The sequence below is a fragment of the Microtus oregoni genome, unplaced genomic scaffold (genome assembly GCF_018167655.1).
Source record: "Microtus oregoni isolate MIOR12 unplaced genomic scaffold, Mior012 000004F_ref0000308, whole genome shotgun sequence".
Lineage (NCBI taxonomy): Eukaryota > Metazoa > Chordata > Mammalia > Rodentia > Cricetidae > Microtus > Microtus oregoni.
This window is the reverse complement of record NW_024543063.1, coordinates 5552455-5567048: the sequence shown is the minus strand read 5'-3', so window position 1 is coordinate 5567048 and position 14594 is coordinate 5552455. Positions and strand designations below refer to the sequence as shown.

General features: G+C 47.5%; 1 protein-coding gene across 23 annotated transcripts in view; it reads left to right on the top strand.

Annotated features, from left to right (window-relative positions):
- The first annotated feature begins 1692 nt into the window (after positions 1-1692).
- The window catches only part of Lrrfip1 (LRR binding FLII interacting protein 1), a 133369-nt gene continuing 120467 nt past the window's right edge, over positions 1693-14594 (top strand). For all 23 annotated transcript variants that reach the window (XM_041649479.1, XM_041649481.1, XM_041649477.1 and 20 more), the window contains exon 1: positions 1693-1848. In XM_041649479.1, the coding sequence (XP_041505413.1) occupies positions 1753-1848 (96 nt within the window). In that variant the 5' untranslated portion in view covers positions 1693-1752. The remainder of the gene's footprint in view (positions 1849-14594) is intronic.

The following is a 14594-nucleotide window of genomic DNA, read 5'->3' as shown; positions in this document are numbered from 1 at the left end:
ACTGGTTTTGGGTAAGGAGCACCCAGCATTTCCTTCACCTTGAGAGGACAGCACCAGGTTTGTGTCCTTCATGGTTGTGCCTAAGAACCTGGCCAAGCAGTTGGCAGACTGCAGGTGCAGAGCAGGTGTACGTGAAGGAGCAGGTTGGGGGGACACATCCTTTGCCGACATGGGGTCACCTCAACGCACCTCTGTTAAGGAGATGATGATCCGCCCCCAACTGGCCTGGGCAAAGAAAGATAATGCCCGTGACTTCTAGCAGGATTACATCACTAAGGAGTAGGGGGCGCCACATGGTACAAAGATGGCATAGGCGACTCGGCCAACAGGTCTCTCCCCTGTGCCTACAGTGTGCCAAGCAGTGCACCCGCTGGGTCTACGCACTCCCTGAGCAATGTGACCAGAATCCCTCACTCCTCACAAGTCACTCAGTTTCCCGTCTTTTCCCTGGCAAATGCTCCCAACACCTTCCCTGTCACTGAGGGGTCTGCTTCTTGTCCCCATCAGTGTCCACATGGTGCTTCTAATGCTCACACCCCATGGTCATACAGCTCGGGCTGGAAACACATTAGGAAGTTAACCATGCTGATCCCAATGAGGACAAGGCTGCCACCAGGGCCTTCTGAAGGTTAGTCCTTTTTTTCTGGGCCGTCCTCCCTGCTGTCCTCCCCCCAAGTCCAACCACCTTGAATTTCACCCAAACTTCGGAGATCCCAATGCCTTTCCCAGACTGAACTTTTACAGGTGCCCTGTCTAGTAAAAAACAGTCCATGGAGCACCAACGGAGACAAGGCAGGGCAGGACTTGGTTCACTTTGCCTAGTCCCCGGGGCAGCCTTCTGTTCTCCCTAGTGGTGCCCATAGAGAGGTTCAGAGCGTAAGTTTGCACTGGAAGCAAAGAAGATGCCTGGACCTTTCTCAGAAGCTGGAGACACACTAGTCAAGTGGCCAGCTGGGGGCAGACAGCAAGCGATGTGAGCAGAAAGACAGACAGGAAGAGAGCCCTATACTATTGCATACTCTCACAGGACGGATCCGAGAGCCCAGAGTGCTGGGAGGTCACTAGTACCTGGGCTGCCATCTGAAGGCACCTGATCCCAGAGCAAGACTCTCACTCCCTGGAGATAGACTTAACTGGCTGAGATAAGGATGCCATAACCTGGTCCCATCCCTCAGTGTCAACTCTTCCGGGCCATCCAATCCTCTGAAAGTTTTTGTATGACCCCAGCAGAGGTTACCACTCAGCTCCCCACTGATCCAAGCAGTTTGCTTTCTACAGCTCACGTTCCTGAGCACCACCAACAGCCCCTGGTCTCACAGTATCTCTCATGCCCAGATCTGTGTTCTCTGGTATTCCAATAAATACATCGCCTCCACAATTTGCTACTTCTAGGTCCCTGCCGGCCCCTATGAGGGAGGCTCATTTGTGAGTCTCTGCTACTTTTAATATTCTCTGCCTCTGCCTTAGCCCCGAGTGCCCCCTGCTCTGTCACCCGCGCGTCTCTGTCCCCCAGCTTTTTCGTCGCCACCGCTTCAGCATCTCCATCACCACCCTGCGTCTCTGTGTGCCAACTCGCGGTCTCCAGGCTACCCGCATAGCACAGTGGTCCTGGACCCGGCCTCCCGCGTCCCCCCCGCGTCCCCAGCCCCGCGCCGCTGACGCCATGACGCCGCGGCGGAGCGAGGGGCGGAGCGGGCGGGCAGGCGAGCGCGGCTCCAAGACCGGTCCCGCAGCAGCTGTGCACCGCGGCTGATGGACATGGGTACGCAGGGATCGGGGCGCAAGCGGCTCCCCAACCGGGAGCGGCTGACGGCGGAGGACGACGCTCTGAACCAGATCGCGCGCGAGGTGAGCGAGGCGCGGTCACAGCTGTCAGTGTCCCTCGTGGTCCCCAGCCGTCCTTAGCGGTCCCAGTGGCCACGCTCTGGGCCCGGCCCCATGGGGCAGAAGCACTGGGCCCCGGCTCCCATCTAAGGCCTGCGGACTACTGGGCGCCCGCCACAGGCCAGTGGCGCTTCTGCCCTCAACCGCAGTCCCTGGTCCTTGTGGGCCGCTAGTCCCGGGGACTGGCTGAACCGGGCCACCAGGGGCTCAAGGTAGCAGGGTCCCAGTCTAGTAGGGACCCAGTGCCCCCCATTGTACCGGGAAAGAATGTTAGACCGACCCTGCTGACCAGTGGCGGCCCCAGAAGCCACATGGCCTTGCTGAAATGGCCCCAGTTGGTTGGTGACCATTGCCACCATGGTGATCAGCTTGGGGGTAACTTCGGGGTCCCGTGTTTAGACCATCCTGAAAGCAAACCAGGGAATGATTGGAGGCTTGGTAAAGTTTCCTGGACAGTTTATTACAACGGCAAACCCGTTTTTTAATGAACTTCTCATGTGGAAAAGGAGGGCACATGGGTGTGCATGTCTGTACAAACGCCCCGTTTTCTCCCACAAAGATGCAACCTTCAGGCTACAACAGCATGCGTGACACGTGGAAAGACTAGAACAAACTGGTGGCAGCCTCTCTGGGGGAGGGGCCGACTGGTTCAGACGAAGGTGGACAAAGGAATGGGAGACATTTCTATGGCTTTTCTGTTCCTTTTGGGTTGAGTGTCCTGTGCACATTCTGACTTTATAAAAAAGTCAGTGCAGGTGAAATCCGGGCTCCTCCTATCTCTTCTGCTCAGGTTGTGATGGAGAGTTAGCCTACATATTATTTCCACGTGGAAAAACATCCCAACAATTTAGGCTGCGGTTATATTGGACTGGTAGTGGCTGGGATCTGCCCAGGACTGGCTCTTCCATTTGGTAGTCTGGAATACCTGACTTCACTTTTGCTGGTATGTGGATCCCTGTTTGCAGATGGCTGAGTTGAGAAACGGTTTCTCTGTACAAGACAGGAGAGGGCTTTTCAACAAACTCCTATCCATCCCTTGAAGCTCACTGTACAAACTCTGTCCTCTGTGAGGCTTTTTGACACTTGGCTCTCCCATGTCACCCTAGGCATAGGTCCCTGGTGCAGTTGGCAGAATGTGCTGAGGTTGCCTGCAGTTGGAGGTTTTAGCCAGGCAATCAGTACCTTACACCAAGGCCTCATTAGACAGGTGGAGAGTGGGTGATTAATGGTGTTGGTTACAGTACCTTTGACTTTAGTTAAATTCCTGATTACAACAGTCTCTTACATGGGTATGTGACCACACAGCAAACAAGTGACCCTGGGAGGACCAGAGTGCCCCACAAATCCCTGTGATTGCAGGACAAAGGAATGAGAAGATTGGGAGTCCCATAAGCCAGTCTCTTATCGGCTAGTTGTTATAAAAATAGATTGGAAGCAGGGGCCAGGGAATGGTTCTGCCTTGCATCCAGGGCGCTGCAGTCAGCAGTTATAAAGACAAGCAGGAGTCAGACCTGAGCTTCCAGACAGAACGGACCTCTCTGTACTAACTGTGCTGGTCTAGAAAAGCTGTGCTCCCCAGCCCCCTCTCCACCCTGTTTTCATCTCTGAAGGAGGAACAGACTTCCTGAGGCTGTGGGAGATGCAAAGGAACAGCGGGCAAAGTATATCCAACCAATTCGGGAAATGAGTGAAGCCCCCGAGGACCCCAAACCTCCAGTGAAAGTCAGCCACAGATGTGGCCCTTACCCAGACCTAGCGGCAGTCACTGAAGAGATTGCAGGGAGCAGGTGATGCTGTCTGCTCTGCAATTGAATTCTGTTGCCCAACTGTGAAATTAAATCGGTATTCAGAAGGCAACTATCTATTCCCTCCGTTTTTAAGCTTTCTTATGAACATTAGCCAAATCATCTCAGGTTTGGAACTTTACTGTTCACTTTTTAATCCATGACACATTAACCAACCGCCTGTCCTAAACACCAGAGTGAGGAGAGAAACTGGCAAGGATTTGGATCAAAAATGAGTCTGGCAAGATGAGGAGAATTCTCCTATGATCCTAGCACCAAGTAGTCAAAGCTGGAAGGATCCAGAATTGGAGGCCAGTGTGGGCTACATAGTAAGACTCTATCTACAGGTTGGGATCTGTAGATCCATGGTGCCCGGAGAAGACACAATCTGATGGGAAGGGCGTGGAAGGGCTGGAGAGTTCAGAATGAGAGGGAATTCCAGCTAGCAGATGGGATCAGAAGCTGCTTCCTGGAGGAAGTGGCATTTTGAGTTCCTGAAGGATGTGTCTACCAGCCAGATGGTTTGGCTGCCAGGACAAAAACCCTGACCACTTGACCTAGACAAGGGACATATACCAGTAGTATACAAAAATCTCAGGGGAGGCAGGATTCCCCTCCTGCCACTGCTTGTGTCTCTACAGTGCAGGCTCCTGTATGCTGGCCCCATCCACAGACAGAAGTGCTGTGCGGCAGCTCACTGGCCTCCGGCTCGACAAAAGGGATCATCCCAGGTTGTCCCCCTGAACTGTCCTGTCTCCTCTGCCTGCCTCTCTCCAGAGAGCTAGAAGCAGAGGTTTTTTTTTTTAACTTTCTTTTTGTTTTATTGAGAAAAAAACAATTTCTGCCTCCTCCCAGCCTCCCACTCCTCCCCCCCACTCCTCTCCCCGTCCCCCCACTCCTCTCCCTCTCCCCCCACTCCTCTCCCCCTCCCTCTCAAGTCTAAAGAGCAGTCAGGGTTCCTTGCCCTGTGGAAAGTCCAAAGTCCCCCCCCCCCAATCCTGGTCTAGGAAGGTGAACATCAAAACTGGCTAGGCTCCCACACAGCCAGAACATGAAGTAGGATCAAAACCCAGTACCATTGTCCTTGGCTTCTCAGCAGCCCTCATTGTCTGCCATACTCAGAGAGTCCGGTTTTATCCCCGAAGCAGAGGTTTTATAGAGAACTTCTGCAGGTCTCTATGGCTCTCCTGCTCCAAATTCCAAGACCACAGATTGCTGTCTTCCTGTGAAGTCCCTGTGGCAAAAGGAGACAGGACTACCCGTGCCTGACCTGGAGCTGGGGAGGGCCAGTTTGCCCTGAATACTTTGGGATGTTGAACAGGACTAAATGGTGGTGGGCTAGTTATGAAATTAGCAGGGGGTGGGTTGCCTTCAGGAAGACACTTGGAGATTCTGGGTCAAGGTCATCAAAAGGCCTGAGCCACAGAGGCAGATGACCCACCCAAGTGGAGTGGAATAGGAATTCAGTTCTCTTAGGGGTCTGAAGTTTTCTGCAAAAGAGAAGAGACTTTTAATGCCCCCTTCACAGCCTGCCTTGTCTCTCCGTGTCCACAGGTCCTATCTGGCTCTAACCCAGCAAGTAGACAGGTTCATTTAATATGCCTCTGGTACATCAGCATTGATTAAATCATCGTTGGGAGGTAGAATTCTAACATTATGCTGGGGAAAGGGGGCTGCCAGCATTCCTCAGACATCAAGATATGGCCTGCTTTCTGGCAGAAGCATGGGAAGGCTGGGAGTGCCAGGTTTCAGATCTGGGTGGAGGTGCTTCTGAAGTTCTCAGATGGTAAATCTCAAGGCCGAGTCTCCCCTCCTCCCACATGGGACCTTCTGCCAGGGACTTTGGGAGTGCTTGGATTTCCCCTTCAGCACGCTGCCCCAAGATGTTCGGTGTCCTCTTCAGGCCTATCCTGCCACAGCCACAGCAGCTGACTTCATCTGGGTTGTCTGTCATGAGCTGAGGGAGGCTTCTTCTTGGGTGGTGAGTTGGTCCCTCCCTCTGTGGCTTACTAGGGATGCCTTTCCTCATTCAACAGGGAAGGGCAAGAAGTGGGAGGACAGTCCATAACTGCCCCTGAAGCCTCTTGTCCAAGGAATCCACTCTAAGTGAATCCTCCTGGCATATGGTCCAGGAGCATTGGATGTTAAAAGCTCAGAGCCAGTCCCCAACTTCACCTTCACTGGAACAAAGCTCCTGGCGTGTGGCAGGAAAGGTCCCCCAGTCCCAGCAGGGCTCCTGGGAGAGACAGCCTACAGCCATTATTAGCTCATATGCGTGAGAACAGAGAATGTCACTCTACCATTCTGGTGACTTTCTGTTGTGGGCTCACAGCAAGATCAGGCTGGCGGTATGTGTGTATGTACACTCTGATGAGCCCATGCGGCCATCCTGCTTACCTCTAGGGCTCTTGCAGGAAACTGTAAGCAGCCACATGCCTGCCGTAAGCTCTTCTTCTGGGGAGCCTGGTGTGAGCACCACATCTGTACCGGGCAATCCTATGAAGATAGTCCTTCCACGTGCTCTGGCCTTATCATCCTCCCCAGTAGCCCTCGGAACTCAGCCCTGAAGTGAGCCTGCCTCTGCACCTTCTCAAACCTCGAGGCTGTTGAGATTGTGTTGGGTGTGCTCATGGGGTTAGCCCATTTGAGACCCTTTCCCTCCTCTGCCTTTAGCATCAAGCTGGCCTGGTTTTTTTTTTTTTCTTGGGTTGACGGGTCTGGGAGTGATTCAGCTACCATGACATACTCCTGGCCTCTGCCATAGTCCTCAGGCCCCATCTCCCACTGTGGCAGCACAATGAAGCCAGATACTGCCTGAATGTGACAAAAAAAGAAGAGGTCCTTTATGCTACCCAGCCCCTTCCCTAGAGCCATCAACTTTGTGCCTTCATTTTCCAAGACTGGTCAGCTGATAAAAACCTAATGGACACTGGCTGGCTGTGCCATCCACAGTGGTTAGTCTTTCACTGTCAGGCAGTGATGGTACCCCACCTTCCCTAGGGTGGGGAAACATGGTGGCTGTTCATCGTTCAATGTGGAGAACTTCCCCACCTCAAATACTAATGAAGCCACCCTGGGTGTCCTTCCTAAAAGAGACATTGCTCTGGGGGGATGGCCATCGTCTGTGAGGTCTTATGAATGGCAGAACAGGAGTTCCTGGGCCCATGAGCTTTCACTGTTGCGATTGCCAAGAGATGGAGGAGGCTAGAGAGGATTCAGAGCCTTGGCTGGACAGCCCTGCTGTCTCTAGTGGCCTCTGGGCACCGCCCACAGCTATTTCTATCAGAGCCAGCTGTCTCTTGCTCCATCTGTGGGGAGTCTGGGTGATTCCTGGCTCCAGGCTCAGGGTGGGGATTTATCTATGAAAGGATGAAGAGACTAGGGTGGATGATGGAGACCACGGCCCTGGACTGTAGATCCCATCAGAGTGTGAGGCACAAAAGGAGGAAGGGGGAAGCACAATGAGTCAGGCATTCTCAGGAGTTTGATCCCACAAGTGTGCTAAGTCCCATCAGAAAAGTAGAATGTTTGACACTTCATCCAATACTTAATTGCAGAAGACATCCTACGGTCTGGACAGCTTCACCCGTGTCTGGGACAGCTGTCCCCAGCTGACCTGTGAGCTCTCAGTGTAGGCTTTCGTGAGGCAGATACTGCATCCGTATGTCCCAGGCTTTCTTTGCTCACTCTTTTTTTTTAAAATTTATTTATTTATTAAAGATTTCTGTCTCTTCCCCGCCACCGCCTCCCATTTCCCTCCCCCTCCCCCAATTAAGTCCCCCCCCCCCCTCAGCCCGAAAAGCAATCAGGGTTCCCTGTGCTGTGGGAAGTCCCAGGAACCCCCACCTCCATCCAGGTCTAGTAAGTTGAGCACCCAAACTGCCTAGGCTCCCACAAAGCCAGTGCGTGCAGTAGGATCAGAAACCCATTGCCATTGTTCTTGAGTTCTCAGTAGTCCTCATTGTCCGCTATGTTCAGAGAGTCCGGTTTTATCCCAGGCTTTTCCAGACCCAAGCCAGCTGGTCTTGGTGAGTTCCCAGTAGAACATCCCCATTGTCTAAGTGTGTGGGTGCACCCCTCCCGGTCCTGAATTCCTTGCTCGTGCTCTCTCTCCTTCTGCTCCTGATTTGGACCTTGAGATTTCAGTCCTGTGCTCCAATGTGGGTCTCTGTCTCTGTCTCCTTTCATCGCTTGCTGAAGGTTAATATTCAGGAGGATGCCTATATGTTTTTCTTTGGGTTCTCCTTTTTTAGCTTCTCTAGGAGTAAGAAACAAGGACTTCTTGAATTTTGCATACAAATGGATGGAAATAGAAAACACTATCCTGAGTGAGGTAAGCCAGACCCAAAAAGAGGAACATGGGATGTACTCACTCATATTTGGTTTCTAGCCATAAACCAAGGACATTGAGCCTATAATTAATGATCTTTTCTCACTCTTAACAGCTGTAAAAATTTCATTTTTATTCTAGCAAACTAATGTGTGATTTTACCTTAGCCGTGTTCTCAGGTCATGATCCACACAGTTCTTTTAATCATTTTTAAAATATAGTGTTTTTAAAAAAATGTATATATTTGTGTGTACCTGTGTGGGTTTCTGTGTGTCATATGAATATAGGAGGCCAGATGTATCGGCGTAAATAAATGCAATGCAGATATTAAAGAATATTTACCACTTTAATGATAAACTTACAGAACCGAAGTTCCCGCGTGGCACAGGAGGTAGGAAGGAAAATGGCGGAGCCGCCTCTCGCGCGCCCATTTATCTGTAGGCATTCGCCCAAGGCAAACCCCGCCCCCTAAAGGGGCTGTCTTAACCCTACATCTCCCCCTTTTGTCTAAATAAGACAGAACTAAACCAAATATAACTATAAACAATAATAACAAATGATAAATATAACAAACAATATTGAGAACAAAAGTTTTGTTAGGCATTCTATCTCAAGGAGTCTAAATAATGTAGAGAGTAACTACTATTAAATAATCTTTAACTCCATCAAAGATCTGAGAAGGGAATAAATATTACTTAACAAATGAGAGATATCCAAAATGTGCAACAAATGACAGAGACAACTGACTACCTGGGCAATCACCCAAAGTCTCTTTTGCAATGTTGAGTCAACCAACTTTGGCTAAGGCCTAACATAACTGACATACCATTATCAAATGTAAGGAACTTTTTTAGAATTATCCTACCCTGTCTTGGCAAGATAAGACAATCCTGTTTCATATCTTAGTCAGTAGTTGAGATACAGGTTTTTCTTAACCCAAAGGCCAGTTCTGTCAAGAAGACAAGCTCCCAGTGGAGTGTCTTTGGTGCTCAACGTTCTCTCGGGAGTAGAGTGGTGTTGTCAGGAGTAATTGTGTCTCGTTGGCACAGAATTCTAGGTTAGATTAAAGGCCATTTTCTACAGCTCTTTAAAGAGGCTGAAGATTATACTATCTATACTAAAAATAATCTCTATGTATCTAAAAGACCTGATTAACCTAAAAATAAACATAACAAACATATAATTCTCAATACCTATCTAATTTGAAAACTAAGAGAATAAACAACTGTGCAATATATGAAGACAATGATCTTCACCTGTAAACAATGTCATTACATATCAAAATGTAAACAATGTTATTACATAAATAGTACCAGAGGTAGAAATGTACATTGTGATATGATAGATGTATCCATACAATATAAGCATACTCTTATACAAAAATAGAGGTAGGAACACTCACATTCAATATTTAATATATCAATATACAAGAAACAGTACCAATATAATTTTCTAAAAACAGTAAGTCACAAATACCAATCATCCCATCAAACCAGTTAATCCCCCCTCTTTTTTTGTATATACCCCTAATTCCATACAATATCTCCCCATCCCCTCAACCCTAAACCAACCAGTAAAAGATGTCCCTAACCCTGTGGGCAAACTCTGTTGGGAGAGGGGACGTCGTCCTCTTAGATTGCTTCTAGCTGACATGGGGGTGACGTTCTTCTTAGGGGCCCCTGTGAAAGCAAATGATGGTAAAATTCCCAAATTAACCTTTGACTTAAGAAAATTATAACTAGTCTCTGAGCGTTTTGAGAAGGTCCGGCCAGAGTGTTATCAAAAATGTACATCATTCGAAATTGTCTCTTGCAGTTGGTACCAAAAAACAGGTCTAATATTAGCGCTTAAAAAAAAAGTCATGATGTCATAAAAGCCAGATTGAGTTGATGTTGTGGGGCCCCATCTTCATCCTGGAAACTTCAAAGATTACTGTAGGAAAATATGTTGCTTGTTATGAGAAATTTAAACATTAACAATAAGGACATATACTGACATATAAAGAAAGACATAGATATGAGGAAAGGCAAAGAAAGTTTATGAAATATAAAATTATTTTTATTTTGTCCCATTTCATGGCTCCTGACCTGAGACAGAAACTCTGAAATATCTCTTATCAACAGGCTTGGAACTGAAGAGGGACTGAGCCATAGTCCAACTCCAAAACCAGCTCTACACATTTATAAAGAAGTGTTCAATAAAACATATAAATAGATAAAAAAATCAATACTTACAGTATATATAGAATTTTATTGTTGATACTCAGTGGGTCGTAACTATTTTCCATCCATTAGTAATTAAATATTTAGGGTCCCTTAAATTCTTTGAAGATGAGTATTTTCCTGTGGAGATAAGAAAAGAATCCTGCCCCCAATCTATCTGTAATCCTTACCATCAAAATGCCCGTCATCCTTGTGAATGAATTGTTATTTATCTTTTTTAAGTGACTTCTCTTCTTCAAACCGAACCTTTATTAATTTTGACGGTATCCATAATTTTTCCTCACCTGTGGAGATAAGAGCAAAACCCCTTCCCCAACGCAGCACATCTCCTGGCTTCCATTGTGAGGTCAGCACATCCTTGAAATAAACTGGTTGATTTAGTTTAGCAGACTTTTTCATTATCCAATGTCTTTCTGCAGCGGTCTCGTTCTCTTCTCATTAGCGTTGAGAAAATTCAAGGTTAACAAAGCATTATGTATCCTATTTGCTGGTTTTTAGCAAGGGTTATCATAGCACACACATTGCTGTCTGGGTCAGGGGCATGGAAGAATACATCATTTAAAATTACAGGTATGCATTCATTGGCTTCGGTTGTGACAGCTGAAACAGCCATGGGCCATGGGAAACCCAAGGTTGCTCATTACATTGTTTTCTAAAGGTAGGTTAAACGGACAAGCTGAGCAGACAGTAGAATAGCAATCTTGAATTTTACATGACCTCAAGATATGTGTACTGAGTGGTTTTGTGTGTCAACTTGACACAAGCTAGTCATCAGAGGAAGGAACCTTAGCTGAGAAATGCCTCCTTGAGATCCAGCTGTAAGGCAATTTCTCATTTAGCGATCAATGGAGGACAGCTCAGACCATGGTGGGCGGTGCCATCTCTGGGCTGCTGGTCCTGGGTTCTATAACAGGCGGAACAAGTAAGTCTTGTGGGAGAGCAAGCCAGTAAGCCGCACCCCCCTGTGGTCTCTGCATCAGCTCCTGCCTCAGGGAAACTACCCTGGCTGAGTTCCTGTCCTGACTTCCTTCAGCAATGAACAGCAATGCTGAAGTGTAAGCCATATAAACCTGTTCCTCCCCTGCTGGCCCCAAACTGGCAGAGATCTGCCTGCCTCTGCCTCCCAAGAGCCACCGCCAGCCAACTCCAGGTATACTATTTATTGGCTGTGAGGTCCAGCAGAAGTTCCAGTTTCTGGAATATAGGAGATGTTTTCATAAATACTGCATTGCCACAGCCCTGTAAAAGACAATATTTTAAAGGGCCCGTATGTCCCTGAATGCTCTGGTGAGTATCATCATTTTCCCAAATATTATGCATGAAAATAGATAGTCTATTATGAGTGGTGGTGGCACATGCCTTTAATCTCAGCACTTGGGAGGCAGAGGTAGGCAGATTTCTGAGTTCAAGGTCAGCCTGGTCTACAGAATGAGTTCCAGGGCATCCAGGGATACTTACACACAGAGAAAACTTGTCTCCATATATATATTCTGTTGATTTGTTGATTTATCAAGTTTAGATGTTGTCCGTTGGCTTTCTGGGTTGAAGAATCAAAGTGAGTATCCACAGACCCAAATAGGGCCTCTCTGTATCCCCCTAATCCTCATCCTGCATTTCCATGTTGTGGGTTAAACAACATGCTCACTGGTGCAGTGACAGGTGGTTAATGGTACGGACACGAGAGTCAGGTTTCATGGGTTCAAATCTGTCCACTAGTCATGGTCAAAGCAAATTACATAAGCCCCTGGGCCTCTCCTTACATACAGTAAGGAAATGATAATAGTCCACTTCCCATGAGGTGGTTGTGAGGGCAGATGAAAGATGTCATGTAAAGATCCCAGAACAACGGTCAAGTGCACACAGTCAGCGTTCAGGCAAGGCCAATGGAGGTGACTGTGCTGCCTCCTACAAATCACTGTGGCTGTGGGGTCAACCCACACAGCTTGTTGGTTTTCCTAGAGTTGCTCACCTGTCCACGTATCTGATCTGTAATTCTTCAGTCTTAACAGGACTCTTCGTTTTTTTAAAAAAAATTATTTATTTATTTATTATGTATACAATATTATGTCTGTGTGTATGTCTGCAGGCCAGAAGAGGGCACCAGACCTCATTACAGATGGTTGTGAGCCACCATGTGGTTGCTGGGAATTGAACTCAGGACCTTTGGAAGAGCAGGCAATGCTCTTAACCTCTGAGCCATCTCTCCAGCCCCTTAACAGGACTCTTTATGCTCCATTTTGTAATATAATTAGAAAATCAGATCATCATGCAATTCCATTTATTACCCACAACCCATCCAGTCAGGTCTGGGTGCCCAGCCTTTGCCCACCCCAGTACCCACTCCTCTTTTACAGCTCTGAAGGATCCTTTTGCCCTTTTGGGTGGAGGGGTTGAGTCCCTATTTCCTGGACTGTACATTATCTTTCTTGGATCAAAACTTGACTTGTTGGAACACATCCATTTCAGTCGCTTTCTGAACAAGAATACCTTTTCCAAATATTTACACATCTAAAAAAGCCTTCTACCCTCCCACTTGATTGATAGTTTGGTTATATATAGAGATCTGGGTTAAAAATAAGTTTCTAAAGAATGTCAAAGACTTCTCTGTGTCCTCTGAAGCGATGCCCAATTGATATTGTTGGTTGAAAAGAGCCCTGCACAGGAGAAGGTGGGGGGAAGACTGCCGTTTGCTGACAGAGCCCCACCAGAGGGGTGTGGGTAGTAGTGTTGGCAGGTCTGCCAAGGATTTGCCTGTGTTACCTAATAAGTCAGCGAATCAATGAGGAAAAGAAAATTAAAAGCGAACTTCTATCGTACTCTCAACATTTCTTCCTGGTTTATTCTAGCATTCTGGGGTTGTTCTGAGAAGGTTTGTGCTGTTCATAGTTTTGGTGCTGTAACCCGCTTTTATTCTCTGGGTTCGGAGGCAGTCACTTTGTTCTTAGTATCCTGGGCTTTTCTCATGTGTATTGAACACGACAGGCTTCATTCAATCTGGAAATGGTGGCTCTCCAGTTCTGAGGTTTCTGGGTGTCCCCATCCCACCAGCTCTCTCTTCTAGGCATGCCTATTGTCTGTGCAGATCTTTCTCTCCCCCTCCGCTACACTTCTGTCTTTTGTTAGATTGTCTGGGAGAGTATTCAAATGGATCTATTCCTACTAAATATGCCTAAACTATATTGAATTTTAATTTCTAGAAGCATCCCTCCTGCTCCTCATCCCCTTTCTTCTCTGTGATTCTTCATTTTGAAACTTGTTTTATTATGTATTTATTTTTATTATGTAGCTCTAACTGGCCTGTGACTTGCTGTGTGGATCTGCCTTGAACTCTGCCTTGAACGGCTTGCCTCTGCCTCCCAGATGAGGGGATTAAAAGTCTGTGCCACTATGCATGCATCACATTTATTTTACACGTGTGTGCATACGTGTGCAGGCGTGTACATGCCGTGGTACATAGATGGAGGTAAAAGGAGAACTGGTCATAGTCACTTCTCTCCTTCCACCACGTGAGTTCCAGGGGTGACACTCAGGTTGTCAGTCTTGGAACAAGTAACTTTACCCACTGAGCCATCTAACCCAGCCCTCTTTTTCTTTTTAATCTCTCTGTCTGTCTGTTTGTTCCCCCCCACCCACACACACACACACACATGCTCAGACCCTTACTATGTCGTCTAGGCTGGTCTTGAACTCACTAACCTCCTGCAACACAGATAAACTGCTCATTAGTTTGTCTTTGCCAATAGAAAAAATAAAATGCCAAATTTGGTGAGAGATAAGAATTTTACAAAAACCTAAGATTTTTTGAGTTGGATGATGGGGACACATACAACCCTTGAAAAGTAGATGCAGGAGAATTGCTACAAGTTCAAGGCCAGCTTGGGTTACATAGCAAGTAACGGGATGACCATGGCTATCTATCAAGACCTTGTCGAAGGAAGGAAGGAAGGAAGGAAGGAAGGAAGGAAGGAAGGAGAAAGAAAAGAAAATTAAAGAAAGGAAGAAAGAGAAGGGAAGGGACAGGAAGGAGAGGAGAGGAGAGAAAAAGAAAGGAAAAAGGGAAAACCCAACAAACAAAAAAATATTTTTCTGACTTCGCCATCAAGAACCTTTCATTCATTCGTTGGTTTGTCAAGCTCCCTAGGACCTGAGATACACCTTACATAAAACAAGCATCTGGGGAGTTGGGTAGGCAGAATGTGATCTGGTCTTGGCCGTGGATAAACTCTCAGGTCAGCAGCATGTGAGAGCCAAAACCAGTCAGCATCGTGCTGGGCTCTGTCAGGATTTCCGCTCCATTCTCGGGGTGATTCACATAGCAGCACTGACCCTGCTAATATAAACAACACCAGGGGCTCACACACTGTCCATTCTGCC